Raw genomic sequence first — 19,611 nt, 5'->3', positions numbered from 1 at the left:
GGAAGCTTCGGAGCTGGAGGGTGGAGCACAGGATGGGTCAGGAGAAGAGGAGAAAAAGGCAGGTCAGGCCAGGACCAGGTGCTTCCCCACCCTTTCCTGTACCACTCTCCTAGAACGAGGAGGGAACTGAAACGGGATGCACAGAGAAAGTTTCCATACAGGTGCAGTCTCCAGCTGCATGCACACAGCCCCTTGGGGGAAGGTGCATAAGCTGGTGGAGAGGGAGTGGTCTCCTGTTCCTGAAACTGCTCCATAGAATGCAGACCCGAGAATAGCTGCCAAGCCTTTAGATTGGGGTGCGTAGATATCCAGAGATGTAGAAGTGACTGTGCTATCTTTGACAATAAATACTTAACTATCTGCCATGTGTATTCCGTGTCTGGGAAGTGCCCTTGACAGTTGTGCATGGCAATAGCAACAATAGATAGAATTCAGGGGCGAGGGTAGCACTGTGGTCTAAACTACTGAGCCTCTTGGGCTTGCCGATCAGAAGGTTGATGGTTCAAATCCACGCAAAGAGGTGAGCTCCCATTGCTCTGCCCTAGCTTCTGCCAACCTAGCACTTTGAAAGCATACCAGTGCAAGTAGATAGGTACTGCTGCAGTGGGAAGATAAATGGTGTTTCCATGCACTCTGTCTCCCGTCACGGTGTCCTGTTGTGCCAGAAGTTGTTTAGTTCTGCTGGCCACATGACCCAGAAAGCTGTCTGTGGACAAATGCCAGCTCCCTCGGCTTGAAAGCGAGATGAGTGTCATAACCCCATACAGTCATACCTCGGGTTATGGCTGCTTCAGGTTGTGCGATTTCGGGTTGCGCACTGTGCCGAACCTGGATGTAACAGAACAGGTTACTTCAGGGTTTCGGCACTTGCGCTGAAGCACTAAATCATGCTTTGTGCATGTGCAGAAGCGCGGAATTGCGTCACGTGTGTGCACAAACGCAGTGGCGCAGGTTGCGAAGACACCTCCCACACAGATCGCGTTTGCAACCCGAGTGTCCACTGTAGTTGCCTTTGACTAGACTTAACCATCCAGGGGTCCTTTACCTTTTACCTTTAGATAGAGTTCAAATAAGAGTGACATTTACATACTCAAACCTTACCCAGACAGAACAGATGTAGTCCCATACTGGGGGAGCCTAAGCTTGGTTCTCTGGCCTCTTGACACAAGAGGTGGCCGACAACCCATTCTTATAAAAATCCCTTCCTCTGATGTTTGCCCAGGGTTGTTGTTTTTTTGCATCCTGCAGGGGAGTCAGAAGGTTGATCATGGTCTACTGGTGGTCTACAGGTCAGTTTCTAGAGGACCACCTTGCAATGAGTCCTAGATTAGCTGGACCTTGATCCAATCCAGCTATCTATCTATCTATCTATCTATCTATCTATCTATGCACACATTTGATGGGGGGGGGGAGCAGATCATGCAAGGCAGATGCAAGACAAAATCTAGCAGTTCGAAAGCACGTCAAGTGCAAGTAAATAGGTACCACCCCAGCGGGAAGGTAAACGGCGTTTCCATGCGCTGCTCTGGTTCGCCAGAAGTGGCTTTGTCATGTTGGCCACATGACCCGGAAGCTGTATGTCAGTTCCCTCGGCCAATAAAGCGAGATGAGCACCACAACCGCAGAGTCGTCCGCGACTGGACCTAACGGACAGGGGTCCCTTTACCTTTTTAGTCTTATTTTAACTTTTAATCAATACAGGGCAGAGAAGGGAAGTGGATTCCCTAGATTTCCAAATTGTTCCCAGGATTTTTTCCTGGTATTGCTGGGGGCCAGGCCTGTTTCTCCAAATCCTGCACAATGGGAACTCAAGATTTTTAAACTCAGAATCAATTACTGTACATTATGGATTATCATTCAAACATTTTCAAATTAGTTTTTCTTGCATGTCTTATTCTGAAACAGCTATCCTTGGAGGAAGGGCAAAATAAAATGTGACCAATTAAAATAGTTCGGGAGGGGGGCCACACACACACACCCCATACACTCTCCCAGGTGTTGCCAAATGACATACTGTTTGGGTTCGGTATATGCAGAGAGCAGTATCACTGGAAGCCATGAAGGAACTACACATAGACAGATGGAGTTTTTAGAAAGGCACTGTACACCTGAAACACATCTCTCTACAGTCATAAGGGCTAGAAACTTACGCTTAAAAATAAAAGAAACTAACAGTAACAAAATTGTAAAACGAAGTAAAAACAGCTGGGATTCTGAGGTGTCCACATACTGGCTGAAAACTGGCTATGCCAACTACAGTACAGCTTGTCCCAATTCTCAACAAGCTTTTTTGAGTTAAAGCTAAAAGGGGGCTAGAATGGAAACTGAGAGGAATAGAAATCAAGAGCTCCCCTTACTGGATGGACACGGAGCATGCAGGTGCAAAGCTGAAGAGAGGGAAGAAAAGGAAATCCACAGCAGGTTCTCTTCAGCCAGTGACAGCAGCTTCTGTCTACTCGCCCCTTGCTAGTCAGAGGAAAGGGTGTGTGAGGCTTGCTTAGATCAGTGACCCCTGGATCTCCAATATGGCCTTCTAGGCTTGCACAATGTGTTGTTTTCCCCCGCCCAGTTCCTGGATGCACATACTTACCTTTTACATTTTTTATGTGTAATGAGTGAGGGTCTAATGAGACAAAGGGCTTATCCACACTTACCTCTCCTCCGCTCTTTCCAGGCACAGCCCACAATTTAAAGCTCCCTGTCCAAGCACCTCCCCCCCCCTTTTTTTTGCCCCGAGTTTTCCCTGCAAAATCCCGCCCTTTAAAGCTCAATTGGAGCAAAGTCAACCTGTGGAAAACCAGAATTGGCAGTTGCTCCGATTGAGCTTTAAAGAGCAGGATTTTGCGAGAAAAACTCGGGGCAAAAAACAACAACAACCACAACAACACTCAGACACAGACCACTGAAGTGCAGGCCTCTGTGTGGAAAGAGTGGGGCAAAAAGTAAGAGAGGATAAGCCCAAACTGAGGTGGAAAATAGAAAAGAATATAGGAGCCAGAACTCCAGGATTCAATTTGGAACTATGAGAGTAAATAGGACTGACTAAATAAGGCTAGGGGCGTGGGTGGCGCTGTGGTGTAAACCACTTAGCCTTGGCTTGCCGAGCGGAAGGTCGGCGGTTCGAATCCCAGCGACGGGGTGAGCTCCCGTTGTTCGGTCCCAGCTTCTGCCAATCTAGCAGTTCGAAAGCACGTCAAAAGTGCAAGTAAACAAGAAGGTAAACTGCGTTTCCGTGTGCTGCTCTGGTTCGCCAGAAGTGGCTTAGTCATGCTGGGCACATGACCCGGAAAAACTGTCTGCAGACAAACGCCGGCTCCCTCAGCCAGTAAAGTGAGATGAGCGCCGCAACCCCAGAGTCGTTCGCGACTGGACTTAACTGTCAGGGAACCTTTACCTTTACCTTTAAATAAGGCTAAAAGTGTTAATGCCTCCTGAGACATGCACGTACTCATACAGATGCATTTATTAATGGTTTACATCAGGCTTCCTCAACCTCGGCCCTCCAGATGTTTTTGGCCTACAACTCCCATGATCCCTAGCTAGCAGGACCAGTGGTCAGGGATGCTGGGAATTGTAGTTTCAAAACATATGGTGGGCCAAGGCTGAGGAAGCCTGGTTTACATACTGCTTGTTCATAATATAATATGCTTTTATGGCTTTATCTTCGGCTTCCCAACAACTATGTGGGAGATAAGGCATTTCCATTTCCATTTTATATACCGAGGCCAACAAACAGCAACTTGGCCAAACCCAAGTCAGCCACATCCTTAGGCGGGAGGTCCGTGACCAAGCATGGTTCTAAATTCACCCTCCCAGCTCCAGGCCCACCTCTCTCTCTGTTTGCCATTTGGATGAAACTAGTTCTGTGTGAGCCTGGGCCTTTCTTAAGGAAAAGGCAAAACAGATAGAGCAAGAATCCCATCACGCATTAAAGGATAGAACACGAAGGCTGCCTAGAACTCCATCTGTATGGAAGACGAGCCAACACTGATTATGGCATCACACAGCTTGCTCCATTTGGAGCCTGTCACACACGTGCCATTTTATGTAGCAGCCATGCAGTGGCCATTTTGTTTCCAGAGGGCCTGAGTCAGGCACATCCCTTGGGCATCTTGGCTCTCAGCCTGCTCCCCACTCTTTTAGCCCACAAGCGCACACTTTTAACTTTTGCTTCTCGTTTTCTCAGGTGTTCAAGTGCCCTTCTGAACCTAGCTGCTTCATCCATTAGAAAATGCTGTTTCCCATGTTACACGATTGCTTCTCTCCCAAAATAAGAACTGTGTTTTGTCTATTTACCTACCAGTCCCAATTACAATACTGTACGGGGGAGCAAGTCAGACAATGAGCTCTTAACAAGGCTGTGGCTAATGAAGAAGTGTGTCCTTGCTAATTAATACTGCTGAGATGGGGAATATTTCTTAGATGTGCTCAGTTCAGAATTGGGCAGGATTACCCCCTCAGTGCCCACCACCCCCAGTCTTATAGACAAGAGCACCAGTATCTACTACTCCAGCTAGGGTTGCAAGATTCAAATAAAAGCAGGGTTCTGGTGCACTGAATCAGTTTTACTGGAGGAGGAATTTCAGTGCTCCCCTTTTTCCATAATACTGCTGTAATAGCAGGAGAAGCAGCCCCTTTCAAAATTATCCCTGCTATACATCTGCTAACAAATTCAAGGCCTCAATAAATTCCCCCTCCAGTTCCAATCCAATTCCAGGCCCATTTCTCTACTGGTTAAAAAATTCCCTGCCCCTCATATCATCATGTCAATCCAGTGTGAACGTGAATAGTTCCAAGCTGCTCTGTAGCACTGGCTGTGAGTGGTATGAGCCAGAAAGGGGTTAAAGTCAAAGAGGAGGGATTTATTATTTTATCAAAATGAGGCTACGGCAGCTGTTTAAATGCAGGAACATCTGGCACTGCATGACCCTGTGAAACAGCAGGGCCAGACGGGGCTCCAGGCACCCATCAGCTACTTTAAGTGGCTATTGAGCGTAATAAATGGAAAAGAAAACGAAGCCAGCCCTTTCCCCAGGACAGGGCAATGCCGAACACAGCAAGATAGCAAGCCCAGGAAAAGAACAGGCATTATTATCTGAGGATGAGGACACATGCCTTTGTCCTTGGGTCAGAAAAATAATAGGATGTGCATTTTGTGGAACTCCTTTAGAGACAGGCATGTGTTAAACATGTTGCATTTTGCAAGGATGCCTCTACATCATGGGTAGGCAAACTAAGGCCCAGGGGCCGGATCCGGCCCAATCACCTTCTCAATCCAGCCCGCGGACGGTCCGGGAATCAGCGTGTTTTTACATGAGTAGAATGTGCCCTTTTATTTAAAATGCATCTCTGGGTTATTTGTGGGGCAAAGGAATTCGTTCATTCCTCCCCACCAAAAAAAATATAGTCCGCCCCCCCCCCAGGTCTGAGGGACTGGCCCCCTGCTGAAAAAGTTTTCTGACCCCTGCTCTATATTATTAGAACCATTTTAATATGGGGGAAAGTGATGCACAAAATGCAACCTACTGAAGCAAACTGAGTGAAAAAACCATAGTACTGTAGAGGTTTGTCCTGCACCCCAGCTCTGATCTCTTGGCTCTGAACTAAATCCCATTTCCTCTGTAGGACCAGAAATCCTTTTTTTATAAAATCCTGAGGTCTTCTGCCTCCTGTTGTGACCATCAGCCCCCCCCCAGCCTCCAAAGAACTGAGGCAGTATATGAGCAGAACATAGGGAGGAACTTGGTGCTTTTTTCCTTTAAAAGTATTAGGGGTACTCTCATTTTGACTCACCATTTATAGATCAAATCGGGAAAAGAAATACAGTAAATGGACAAAAGTACAAAGATTCACAAAATGTTTAGGGGTATGCATACCCCTGAGTCCCCCCAGAAAAAAAGCACTGGAGGAACTACAGGAAACAAAGATGGAATCAGGAAAGGGGAAGGGCAGGGATTCTGCTGTAGCAATTTCCAAATCTCTCCTTTTCAACATTCAATGTTTTTCCACTGTACATTTTTAAACACCGCTATTAGGTTGATATTTGAGGCTGGATTTCAGAAATCTGCATTGCTATAAAAGATGAATATGGCTTTCTGGAATATGAACCCTTGCTTTTAGTTCAATACAGCCTTCATTCTTCAAAAGCAGCAGAATTGCGGTCCTCATATCAGAGACACCTCTCACCACAAAATGTGCAAAATTGAGTAGCAATTTCTAAGCACTCCAAAATGAGATTCTTGGGATGTCGGTGGCTAAGTGAGGGACACAGGCCCTGGGGGGTCTCCAGATGTTGCTGGACTCCAAATCCTATCAGCCCCAGCTACCATAGGCAGTGGTTAGGAATGATGGGAAGCAGAATCCAGTCACAGCTGGAAGGCCACATCTTTGCTTTATATCCCCCAACCCTACCTCCTTGCTACATTTTTGGTCTTCATTCATACACTTCTGGATCGTGTTATTTCTAATATTTTACCCACCCAGTTCCTCTTTTCCTCCAACACACTAGTCCTTGGTAAAGTAAATTCAAAATTCTACTGTCTCTTTTGCAACCACAATGCAAGCACAACAAGCAGATTAGCACTATTCTATTCCATCATGCAATGTTTGACGATTTCTTACTCTCTTTAGCTCAGAGCTGTAGATCCCACTCCTCATAATCTCCCAGCATCTGCTGACAGAAATGTACACAAGCACAAAGCAAGTTAATGGACAGGTTCCTGTTGACCCGGGTGGTGCTGAACCACAGGGGGCTGCCATTAATAAGCTTTTTTCAATTTGCAAAAGCAAAGTTAGAAAGATCTCAAAATACCGTGTGCTGGTTAAACAGCATAAACAACATTTGGGTACGAATCTGAACATCAACTGAACTGTTTTCAAAACTGTCGAAGTCTGTATATTTCCCCACCACCACTTTGTTAAAATAACTTCAGTTTGGTTTGTGGATAATCAGAGTTCCCACCTCAACTTGACCAAATGCTCTGGTTTGAAGGCTGATCAGCATGGAAAGGGAACTCTGGGCTGAGAGTCAACAAGATTTTCAGCTGAACCCCCTTGCCATGTGCCAAAATGCTAGCATCTTCAGAGAGACAATGTACACCAGCTTGTTAGCAATTGCCTTGTGGGGCACACGTGCCCTTTCTGCAAAGGACAGCTGTAGGTGGCGGATAGAGAGCCTTTCAGCACTAAGCTCTGGTACTGGGCAAAGCCTGGTAATGGATAGGGTACTCATGCCAAGTCGTTCTTTCTCACACCAGGCTTGCTCTCAGGTAGAAGAGTACTGGGCTAGATGGATTCACATTTAAAGCACACAATTAGCCTTAAAGAATCCTGGGAATTGTAGTTTGTTAAGGGTGCTGGGAACTGTAGCTCTGTGAAGGGAAAATTAGTTCCCTGGATCCTTTGGGGATAAATTATGTGCTTTGCATGCGCTTTAACTGTCTGTCCATAGCTGACCTGGTATTAAGCAACATCCTGGGTTCCTTATGACCAAAGGTTGCATAAAGTTGATTCTGATTCTCTCAGTGATAGAAATAGATGAGTAAAATTTGACTTAGCTATGCTTTTCAGTCAAAGTCTACTCTGAGGTGGCAGCATCACATTCAACATCCTCAGAGCCACAGATAGGTTACTAATATACACGACTGGCAATTCTGCATTTAAAAGAAGCAAATAAATCTGAAACCCTAAATCTACATTCCAAGCCCACTGAAGTCTTTAGTTAGTTATCATCTTGTGAAGATAAAAGGGGACACAATCCCCATGAACACAATCACAGACTTCTTGGAAGATACAAAAGAAGATGAACAGCACTCCTGACTTTAGGGAAGTCAATTCCCTGTTAGTAGATCAATATTACCAGATAGCACTCAGGCATTATTTTAAGTTGGAGTCCACATCTTGAGGGCTAGCAAACTGCTCCTTTTCTTTTGTTTATTTGAGGGAAACTCCAAAAATGCTACCATGGCAGCTACAACATTCAGCACTATTATTTTTTGGATTCCACATCATGATCTTAGACTTCCTTGTCTGCTGCTGGGTAGACTAGAAACCAGGAAGGACAGATTGGGAAAGTAAAACTTCCAATGGGCTTCACTATCAACCAAATTCTCAGGTGAAAGAATGGCATATTGCTGTGCTCTGCTCTAAATATTCATTCACAGCAAGGTTTTGGTTCTATTGTTGTTGTTTAGTTGTGCCCGACTCTTCATGACCCCATGGACCAGAGCACGCCAGGCACTCCTGTAGGCAACTGCAAAATCTCATTTGTCTAAATGGGACGGACAACACAGAAAATGTTGGGGTAAATTAGAAATGTAGGTGAAGAGGGATGCCTCAGATGCACTATAACAGGGCCACAAAGGAACTGAATAAAAAACTGAAGTCCACAAAGGCAGCCCCACATTTTAATGGGGCACCTCCACAGTAATAGTGGCGGCTTGCAGCCTGAGAAGTTAATATAGACCAGGCACTGGTGGAGTCTGAATCGTTTCTCATTCCTTAACTTTGCTTGTAATATTTATTTGAAACAACTGATGATCCAGTGAGGCGTAGTTGGGGGGGAGCGGATTTCCCACCCAGATTTTGGGGGTTTTTTTGAGCTCACAGTAGTGTATCTTCTCTCTCTCTCTTACACACACATCACACAAGACCTAGTTTGAGAATCAAGAAAGCATCTCATTTGTACCTTCACTGCATGTTTTTTTTTCTCTAATGCAGGGCTCAAAAAAACCCCAGTAGCTAAACCTTCTTTCCAAACCCAAAGCACACCTCATTCCTTTGATCTCCCTGCCTTTCACGTCAGCAACAAAAATTGCTGTTATCTGATTAAAACAAAGCCCCCCCCCAGCCTCTTAAAAGCAGCGCTCTCAGGCTGATGGAAAAGCTGAGGGTAGCCCCAAATAATGTTTCCCTCCCTGCTACATAGAATAAGATAAGCCCAAGAAAGACAAACTAGTTAGATCTAACCTTGCAAAAGTCTGTATGTAGCTCCTTGAGAAAGAAAAGAGGGTGGGGGAGGGGTTTGCATTCATGAAACTGTTGAAAAGTAAAAATTGATTGTCATGAAATCCGATTCTCGCTGGCCTGGTGCTTAATGAGCCCGTTCCTTATTTCTCCCTGCAACATTACAATGCTGTAAAAAGAAAAATAAGACACAGGCAGAGAAAAAAATAAAAAATGAAACCGAAGCTCTTAACTCCCCATTTGCAAGCACTAAAAATTGCAATGCCAGTTACCTGTGAAAGAATTATTTCACACACACACACACACACTGCACACCAGCGGATGTGTATGAAGCAGACAGAAGAGAATCAAAATTTTATGATCCTTTTTGAAAGCTATTGTTTGACTGGTCGAAAGAGAAATTGGGAAGTTCTAAAGTTCTAAATCACAAGGGCCAGGCCATTTCTGCTCCCAAAAGTCACTTTTAAAAAATATGGCAGCATGTTTGGTAGAAGAAAAGAACACCCGAAGTCCAGGGGAATGGAAGTAGGAGGGTGGGGAGGGGGGAGGTCTGAGTTGGGAGGCCTCTGCAATTATTTAATAACACTTTGCTTTAAGTGCTTCTCCACTCAGTTTAAACAGGGCAAATTAGAGGAGCAAGCCTCCAAGTGGAACAGCTAATGGGCCCTGGTTTAACCAATAAGGGGTATACTATAAACACTTAATGCCACAATCTGTAAGCATGTTGAATTGGAGAAACAGAACCAACAGCAACACACTGGCTGTTACATTCCCTTTCATATGTATGTGCAATAGAGGGAATGATGCATTTTATGGAAGACATCTCTTCGGACTGGATTGTAATTCAGAAGATGGGCGTCAAGGTCAGAAGGGCAGGGGGGACAAGGTTTGTGCCTGAACTGGGTTCCAGTTTGATTTTTTTTTCTGAGGGCTTGCACCAAGCAAGCAACCATCCTGTCCTCAAGAGGAGCAAATTGGAACCAGTCCATCGGATCCTCTCGACGGTGGCTCCCAGGGTTCTGCAGTGCTCGTGGCATTTGAGACTGCATTAACACCAGTGAAGCTAAACTCGCAACAGGAACACCCAATGCAAAAGCTCAAAGCTCTGTCTAAAATTACTCATTTAGAACCAGAAGAAGCACCTCAAAAGAGGGGAGATGGGGAGTTGCCATGTCATTGGGGGGGGGGAATGTACCTCTTTTCCTAGCCAGTGGAACTGGGCTCTGAAAAAGTGGTGGAAACCAGTTTTTGTAGATAATGAAATGGCAATAAAACCCTGAAAGCTGGGATTTGCGGTGGAAGGTCTGGACGGGCTGATCTGCCCTGAGAGCCCCAGATCCTAGCAAATGCTAGGTACGTTTATACAGCTGTCTAGAGCACTTTGCACAACTCACAAAGCAAGCGTCTGAAATATGTGTGAGCGCACACACACTATTTCCCACCACCTTTCACGAAATCGCTATTGTACGGTGTGACCGGGACGTGTAGGTGCAGACTCCATTCACACTTGCATGGTGTTCCCACGTGCAAACATTGCACACCAACCCCGTACTAATCAACCTGCCTGGATGAGCCGAGTGGCACTGCACGACCACGTGCGCGCGTTTGTACACACAACGGGTACGTGAGGGCGTGCGCCGGAGCCTCGCTTGTGCCGCGCCTGCGAACGCGCTCCGTGTGCATTTCAGCCCTATGGGAGTTGAAAGAATATGCCATGTTGTACTGGAATATAACACGAGCGTCCGAGGCATGAACGTCTGAGTTCGGGAAGAAAGATCGGCGCTGCACTCGGCTGAACCGACCACTCGACCTCGGGGTGCTTGCGCGTCACCATGCCGCCGCTCTTCGGCTTTTTACGATGCCATTGCAAAGCGCCGCGGCGCGAGCATGGCGAGCGCGCCTTGACCCGGAGTTACACCTAACCGCCCCCATCCCTGTCTGCGGGCTAAGCGGGAAGAGGATCCGAATTGGCAGCAAGGCTATATTTACACGATTCACGTCTCGCGAGCCGCCTTCCGCGGAGCCGCCAGACGGGCCGTCGCCCCAGAGGAGAGCGGAGGAGGTGTTTTTACAGCTTGGCAATCTTTTCTCTTCCTCACGCCACTCCTCCAAAAAAACAAAACCAAACAGAAAAATAAAAGACACACACAAGCGCTCCATGCTGATTTCTTTCTTGTGGGCGGGGGGAGACGAACTTGCTACACAATCTGATTGTGTCCCACGCTAAGAAAACAGGACACACACGCAACCCACACACAACCCAGCCGCCCGCCCAGCTCGCCAATGAATGCATACAGACGATTCCCCGCTCCCCAGAAATCAGCGTCTCCCTTAACTTTCGAGACACGCGTCAAGTCTCTGCTGCTTACATTCCAACGAATTGTAACCCGGAGTCGAGTCAAAGTTGGGGAAACGATGCGGGAGGCGACCAGAATTAAAGCAGTCCCTCCTCGCAATATACACAGTACTAGCCTTTTCTTGGATCGGGCAGAAATCTCTCCTGGTTCCTTTGGTGCCCACTTTCCCTTCCCTCGTGCCAAGGGGCAAGTTTGCTTTCGGCGGCGACGGCAACTTCCCCCTTCCGCGACCGCCCTCGCCAGCCAAGCCGCCCGTGCCCTTCTCCTTTCCCCGCTCGCTCCTTACCTTTTGCAAGAGCCACTGGCTAAGGAGGAGATGCACCCAGCTAAGGACCTTCATGCTTCAAGGCAAAAATCTTCCGCCAGCATTGAGAGCGCGGCGGAGAAGGGGGTGGGTGGGAGAAAGAAAGGAAGAGAGGTGGGTCTGGAGGAGGTGTGGGGAGCTCGAAGAAAGGAAGACCACCAGCAGCAGCAGGTACCCCCACCCCCCAAAAAAGGGAAAACAACAAAATCCTTGCGGTGGGAAGGAGACAGCGAAAAAGCTGTGCGGGAAGGAGGAGCAGCAGGTATCCGGAGCAGCAATCCAAGATGCACTGAGAATTGAGGCGGTGGGGGGGGGGAGAAAGTTGACTCTGCACTTGATCGGAAGGAAGGGAGCGCGTGGAGAACAGGCGGGCGTGAGTTGCATGCGCCCTGCCCAAGATGCTGGCAGGGAAGGGGGGCACTGGCGGCGGCGGCGGCGGGAGGGGTTATGTTCCTTAATTCCCTAGTTCACCAATCCCAGTCCGCCCGCCGCTGATGGGAGAGGGTGTTGCGATTTTTCTTCCTACACCTCTTCCTGGGGAGTGGGAAGGACCTTTAAGTGGGAGGGAAAGAGTCTGGGGGCAAAAAAAAAATGTGGACGGGGGGTGGGGAGAGAACATGCTGAAGAAGTTAAAATTGTACTTTTCACAGAAGAGAGTAGGGTTGGTTGGTTGGTTGGTAGGTTGGTTTGAACTTGTGATCTCAGGGGAAGGAAGACACCAAGGGTTGCCCCCGCGCCACCCCCTCCCCACACTCGGCAGCATACGCGTAAATCCGTTGACTTCAGTGGGTTCAGATCCATGCGCAAAATCGCAGGGTGCTGTATGTTAAATCTTCCGGTTTGAACAAGAGATGTTTTTTTTTGGGGGGGGGACTAAACAGGGGACAGTATACAATAAGGTTTAATCTGAGCTCTCGGATCCGTTTTCAGCCATAGTGATCAGTCTTACTGGGCTTGTATGCAACTATAGGCTAACCTTGCTATTTTACTTTCTATATAGGTGATATTTCAAAAACGTCAGTAGACTATATTTTGGCAGGGGTGCTTTTAGCGCCTAGTACATTTTAAGTTTTTGAGGATTATTTTTATAAGTTCCTTTGAAACGTGATAATAAAGAAAATAATTTCCAGAGGGGTGGGTGTGCCCTAACAAATGTTTTAAGGTGCCTCAAGACCACCCTGACAAAGAAAATAGTGCCCTCAAGCATGCACAGAGTTTGTGCCAGGTTATTTTCACTTACCACTAAGAAAGCTTAGGCATCTTGGATTTTGGGAAGGGTCTTTCATAGCAGTAGACACTTAGTTCCAGGTGGGCTTGAATCCCATCACCAAGCATTTAATTGTTTCATAGAGAACTGGAGACCCATCCACTTCAAACTCAAAATCCCCTTTATATTCCACAGCCACCCACACCTACCTAAAGACAGATGCTGCCCCATCAAGGACATAATTCCTCCCAGAGGCCCCTCTGCCCTCCAGTTCCTACCCCCGAAGCAAGCTGACATGAAGAACCTGCCTCTTGTGTATGCAGAGGATGCCCTTATATATTCTAAGTTGTCTGCCGCCTCATATGCGGGCAGTAATTCTTTCATTTCAGCAGAAATACATATTCAAGTGTTATTTCTCTTCTCCCTCTTTCCCCTTGAAGGCTGACAGGGCTCTGCCTGGTGTGTGAGCAGCAGGGGAGCGGGGATGCGGGGAGGGAGCCACCAAGGGAGGAGGGAGTAAAGACAGGGTCCTACGCAACCCAAACAAGCAAGCAATGAAGTGCCCTTTCAATGCTGGCACCAGCAGGTGCTTGCCCTTTCACTGGCCACCTGGCTCTTTTGCAGCTGGCACAGAGGACCCTCCTGCTGGCCGACCTGCCTGGCATTCTGAAGAGGGTGCTGGAAGAGCTCTTGCCAGATGTGCCCTCTCTCGGAGTGAGTGGTGGCATATATCCCACCCCACATAGGAGTATCTCAGAACAAATGGGCCTTCCATGAAGGGTGGCCACACCAAGGGACTGGTGGCCAGGAGGTGGGAGACAGCTTTCACAACGCCATGTGTTTCTTTTCCTAAAACGCCAGCTTCTGAAATCATGGGATTCTGGGGCCAGTCTCTGTTCTGCCCTCCTGAGAGCACAAGATGAAAGGATACTCTACAGATGTTGGAGTATGATACCCACAGGGCATAAATTGTTATTTTATTGATTCAACCAATAAGTTCAGCTTGCCCTCCAGTCTGTTGTTGGTGTAACTGAATGCTTGCTGGGCTGGATCTAGACACGTCAAAAAAAAGTTTCAGCAAAACGCATTGGAAACCTCATAGTGGGAAATCACATTGCCGAAAGACGGAACTCCACAGCACCATCTGGTGTTACAGTGTTATAAGCTGAGTCCCTGGTTGAGTCCACAATAAAATATCTAACGATTGATTTAACTGTGGGTGCTGGGGCAAATCTGGTTGGTGTTATTGAGACCTGGAGGGAGGGACTGGGAGGAGTTTGCCAGCAGTGTCCTCCTGGGTACTTGGTACATTGCTAGCACTGATTCAAGAGTCAGGAAGGTGGGGGTGTGCCATGGTCTATAGCAGGGATAGCCCAATATGGTGCCTTCTAGATGTTGCTGGACTCCAATTCCCATCAGCCCTAACCTGCATGGTCAGTGGGCAGGAATGATGCAAGATGTAATCCAACAATATCTGGAGTGCAACACATTTGCTGCCCTCATAGGGGTTGACAATCCTTTTGGGGAAATGGGCATATCAGCCCAATGATGTTGTAGGTGGGCATATGCCAAGATTGGGGTATGTGTAGGGCAGAAATCCTTGCACTGACCGGATACAGCAGTTTGCTGTGGACCACGGGCTTTTTGATGGTGCCACCCTAGCTGTGGAATTCTTTCCCCACCTGCAATGTGCTCTGTGTTGGTGCCAGGTGAAGACCTTTTTATTTTCCCAGGCCTTTAAAATTATTTTAAAATCTATTCACATTTTTAGTGCTGACTGAGAGTCTTGTCTTATTGATTTTATTATAGGCTGCTTGAGGTTTGTTTGTTTAAATGCTGCATTATATAAATTTTGTTTAAATGCTGCATTATATATATATATATTTTCTTTTCATGGTTACTGTATATTAAATATACATTATAAGCCACCCAGATAATCTTTGTATGGGTAGCATACAAATATTCTAAGTATTTTTAAAATGGTATTCATCTCATCACGGGGCATCACCCTACAGCTTTTGGCCCTGCCCATGGAGGCAGTATATTTGACACCCAAAGCCTGCACCCTTAACTACCATTGGCGCAATTTGTTCAAATCAAAATCACTTCCAAAGTACTTTGAATGTGGTGCATTACCTTCCCATACTATGCTCCCTGTCACCATGTGTTTAAGAAAGTTATTCAAATGTCACGGGGTGACATTTAAGTAGTGGGAGGGGGCAGACACCCCTGAATACTTGGGATGACATGTTGTTATTCCTCAGCAGCATCTCTAGTTCAGCTTACTGGTTCTTTACCCTGAGTGACGATGGTTATATAAACACTCCAGCAGGCTGACGTATGAATTAGGTATGCATGCCAAAGGCTCGAATCCCTTTTGCTTACTAAAAGGGAGTGGGATTGGAAGGATCTGTTTGCTGTTGATAACATGGCTTTTGTTTTATTGAGGTACTTAAATAAACTAGTCACAACAGTTGTTCTTAAAATCCACCTTTTTCGCCATTTGATCGTCAAATGTTTACCAGGAGTGGATCTTTGCATCTTTCTGATGAGGGGCCCAAGCGTGAGGGAGAAAGGTACAATTTGCCGGGGCTTCTTTGATCCGGGGCAGGGGCCAGACCAGCCTGCAACCCTTTATCACGAGGGGAGAACTTGAAGCTAAACTCCAGATCTTGAGAGAGTTGCTAGAGCCAATCAGAACAGAAGCAGTGTTGTAACAGTCTGAAGAGGAAAATGCTGCCCCAGGCCTTTTTTCTAGGACAAGGTGTATATACTTTGTGCAGTTAAGCTAGGACTTGCAGTCAGAGAGACAGAGAAATCATTTGTGTTTTCCTACGTCAAATGCTCTCTCAAAAACCGCATTGATAATCAGGGACATTGATCCCAAGAACAGTGGGAACAAGTACTGATTTACAGGCCGAAAATATATGTCAACAAATGTCCAGTACAGTGATACCCCGTGTTACGTACGCGATCCGTTCCGGGTTGCGCCACGTAACCCGGGCGTACTTAACACGAACGAACAAAAAGAAAAAACCCGGAAGTTCGTGGGTTTTTGCACTTCTGCGCATGCGCGAAGTGTGCAGAATGCTTCTGCGCACCTGTGTGTCGAGCGCGCTCCATGGAGGACTTCCGGGTCGCGGAGGTGTGTAACCCGAACGTACGCAACGCGGAGTGTACGCAACACGAGGTATGGCTGTACATGCACACACCTTACTGCCATGTCTGGCTATAAATATAGATCATGAGATTGAATATATGCAATGGAAACAGGATATATGGGTGGGAAGGAGCCTGCAGAGCAAGTTTGTCCTGCCCCCTCCCCAATGAAGCTGGGCCCTGCTGCAGAATGTTGATCACAACCAGTGATATCTTAAGTCATAGGAGCCAACTCCTAGGGGCCAAAAATGCTGTGCATGTGCCACGTCATGTGATTGATTATGCCAGGCAGGGCTCCCCCCCCCCAATATTTTATTCTAGTTGGCACCCCTGTCTGAAGTGGCACCTCTGTTCAGATTAGGGGCACCAGTTACATGATGCAAAAAGAAAGAGGACATGTTTCACCATAAAAAAGGACACAGATTTGTATAAAATGTTCACATGCTAATTAATTAATAATTACTATGTAGAAAGAGATACAATGCAAAGGATAACTAGGGAGCAATTAATAATTGGAGTGCTGAAGGAGATGCAGTGTTACAAATTTTAAAAAAGTAAGAAACCACAAAAGGAATGGGGGAAAGTCAAAATATACGTATTTGTTAGAAAATGTTGGATTGTGTGTTGATTTGTCAAAATATTTCTGAAAGGCTGAAAAGCAGCATTTATTTTAAAAGTGAGAAAGAGATACAATTCAATTCACCCTCCTGGGGGAGATTGTGCCCAGGTGATCTGTGGACCTGCTCTCTGCTGCTCAGCTGCTCCCTTTTGATGGCCAACTCTTTGCTCTCACTTTTCAGGGTTCTTCTTTCTATAAACTAAACTTGAACCTTCAAATAGAAAACTGTCCCCTGTAAATGTAGGACACATGGTGGTGCTCCTAATTCAAACTGTGATCACTCTACAAAGTCCTTTCAAAGCAGTTCCTATGTCCCACTGTTCAATGCATTTTTAAATGCTGTGGTTCATTATGTCCCACAATGCAGTTTTGAATTGCATTCCAGGAATCCAGAAATGTGACTTTGGATGCAGACAGAAGTGTAGATGATGCCTATGGGGTTTGTTTGGGGTGAGGTGGAAAAACATGTTCAGCATTTGCCAGGGGTGTGCTTATATTCTGACATGTGCAAAATGTAGCATTTGAGCCTTGGTTTTCCTGTCTGCACAGATCACCTAACTGTTTTGCCTCAGTCTCAAAAGCAAAAGAATATGTATATACCTCTGCTCTTTGTGGGGCTACCTTTGAAGGTGACCCGGAAACTGCAATTAATCCAGAATGCAGCAGCTAGACTGGTGACTGGGAGTGGCCGCATGGGCCATATAACACCGGTCCTGAGAGAGCTACATTGGCTCCCAGTACGTTTCCGAGCACAATTCAAAGTGTTGGTGCTGACCTTTAAAGCCCTAAACGACCTCGGTCCTGTATACCTGAAGGAGCGTCTCCACCCCCCATCGTTCAGCCCGGACACTGAGATCCAGCTCCGAGGGCCTTCTGGCGGTTCCCTCACTGCGAGAAGCAAAGCTACAGGGAACCAGGCAGAGGGCCTTCTCAGTAGTGGCACCTGCCCTGTGGAACACCCTCCCAGCAGAGGTCAAAGAGATAAATACCGGTAACTATCTGACATTCAGAAAATACCTGAAGGCAGCCCTGTTTAGGGAAGTTTTTAACCTGAGATATTTTAATGTATTTTAATATCTGTTGGAGGCCGCCCAGAGTGGCTGGGGGGACCCAGCCACATGGGCGGGGTACAAATAATAAATTATTATTATTATTATTATTATTATTATTATTATTATTATTAAAGGTGAATTTGTCTGAAGAGTGAAGTATGAAACACTGAGCTAAGGAAGGGCTATAGCTCAATGAAGGATCAACATGTTTTGGATGCAGAAGGTCCCAGATTCTCCAGCAATCCCCAGTTAAGCATAATATAGGAAAAGCCCGGCTGGAACAGCCAAAGGCCCACCCAGTCCTGGATCATGTTCTCACAGATGGTCAACCAGATGCCCTTGGGAAGCCAGCAAGCAAAACCCTGCAATTCCCAGCAACCGGTATACACAGGCTTACGCCTCCGACAGTGGAGGCAGAACATAGCCAGTGTTGCTAGTAGTCACTGATAGCTTTATCTCCCATGGATTTGTCTACTTCTCTTTATATACAGTCACTGACTCACACTTTCATGCATGAAAGAGTTAACCTGAGCCCTGAGCTCAAGTTACCAGAGTGTGGCTTGGCAGGCACACAGCAGCCTTTGGTCCCCATTTTCAGTCTTTTTTTCTTTGTGCTTCCTCAAACAAGCAAGGAGCCATACAGTCAATGGCTCCCAGATGCAAGAAAAACGAAGGAATCTGACTCTCTCCAAAAGGGAGCGTTTACAGCCTGCTTCTTTGCATTATCATTTTGTAAGGAAACCAATTCCTTTTCTTTATGAAGTTATTTGGAAGCTTTTTACACCTTTATTTTACTGCCAGCAGATGGAGACTGTGAATAAAACATTCACTTACAGTCTGCAACCATTTTAGGTATGTCTAGTTGCTGCACGGTCCTTTTGGACCCAGAAGAAAGCAGAAGAGTGCAGGACATGCTTATACACGCTCCACTGATGCATGTGGGGGTCAAGAAGGGATCCCCCATGCGAAATGGTTGCTGCCTGTACTTGTAAAGCTAAGTGTCTATGATTTATTCTAGCCTAAATATTTTTGTGGGGAACACTTGTTTAAAGGTAGATGAGGACAGATGTAAATCTTACCATGTTTTAATGTGCTTGGAATAATTGCCATTGTGCTACACTTCATTCCAACCCTTTCTCTCCAACACCAAGTTGGTGGCCATCACTACATCTTATGGGAACAAATGCCATAGATTATGCACTCTGTGAAGAAGTACTTTATTTTGTCTGCCCTAAATCTTCCAACATTCAACTTCTTCAATGTCCTGAAATTATAGTGTTTTGAGAACAGTTTCTCCATGCCATGAATAATCTTATGCACCTCTATCATGTCCTCCCATCCAATTCTTCTAAACTAAAAATCTCTAAACGTTAAAAGTTTAAAAGCAGTGCTGGGAGAGACTTCTGCCTGGGGCCCTGGAAGAACAGCCATTATAAGTAGACAGTACGGACCTAGATGGCCTAATTAGTAACACACCTTAATAGATTAGTTTCTTCTGATATTAATGTTTGTTTGTTTGTTTGTTTGTTTGTTTGTTTGTTTGTTTGTTTATCCAACTATGTTCTCAAAGCACTTTGCACACAGCCCTGCAGCAATCCTTACAATTGTCCTTAGTATTACTACTCCCTCTAATATTGAACATAGCTGATTACCCCAGCAAGACTAAAGCCAAATAAGGCAACCAAGAAACCAGAGGATGGTATGAGCATGCTCAGGCGAATCCTAAGATGTGCATATGTACTCCTTCCCCTAAATAAAATCTGAGGGGACAGAAAACAGCTCAATGAGGACTGAGCATGCAGAGTGGACTGGCTACAGAATACTGAGTGTGTTTGTGTGTAATGAAAACAGGGTGGGAGGTGATTTTTCCTGAAATAAGGCATGGCTGGTTGACCAGAACACACACCACAAAATGCTCCCCACTGTAACCTTTTGCTGAAGGTCCCATT

At 46.2% G+C, this 19,611-nt stretch overlaps 1 protein-coding gene across 2 annotated transcripts in view; it reads right to left on the bottom strand.

Annotated features, from left to right (window-relative positions):
- The window catches only part of NXPH4 (neurexophilin 4), an 86,286-nt gene extending 74,552 nt beyond the window's left edge, over positions 1-11,734 (bottom strand). The window contains exon 1 of one of the 2 annotated variants that reach the window (XR_004425806.1): positions 11,608-11,713. Coding sequence is in view for 1 of the 2 variants with exons in the window: in XM_033137273.1 (XP_032993164.1) it covers positions 11,608-11,661 (54 nt within the window). In the remaining variant the exon portion in view is untranslated. Of the gene's footprint in view, positions 1-11,607 lie in introns of both variants that reach the window. The other variant, XM_033137273.1, reaches the window with a different exon arrangement.
- Between the last annotated feature and the right edge of the window lie 7,877 nt (positions 11,735-19,611).

Source organism: Lacerta agilis, chromosome 2 (genome assembly GCF_009819535.1).
Source record: "Lacerta agilis isolate rLacAgi1 chromosome 2, rLacAgi1.pri, whole genome shotgun sequence".
Classification (NCBI taxonomy): Eukaryota; Metazoa; Chordata; class Lepidosauria; order Squamata; family Lacertidae; genus Lacerta; species Lacerta agilis.
This window is presented reverse-complemented; position numbering and strand designations above follow the sequence as displayed.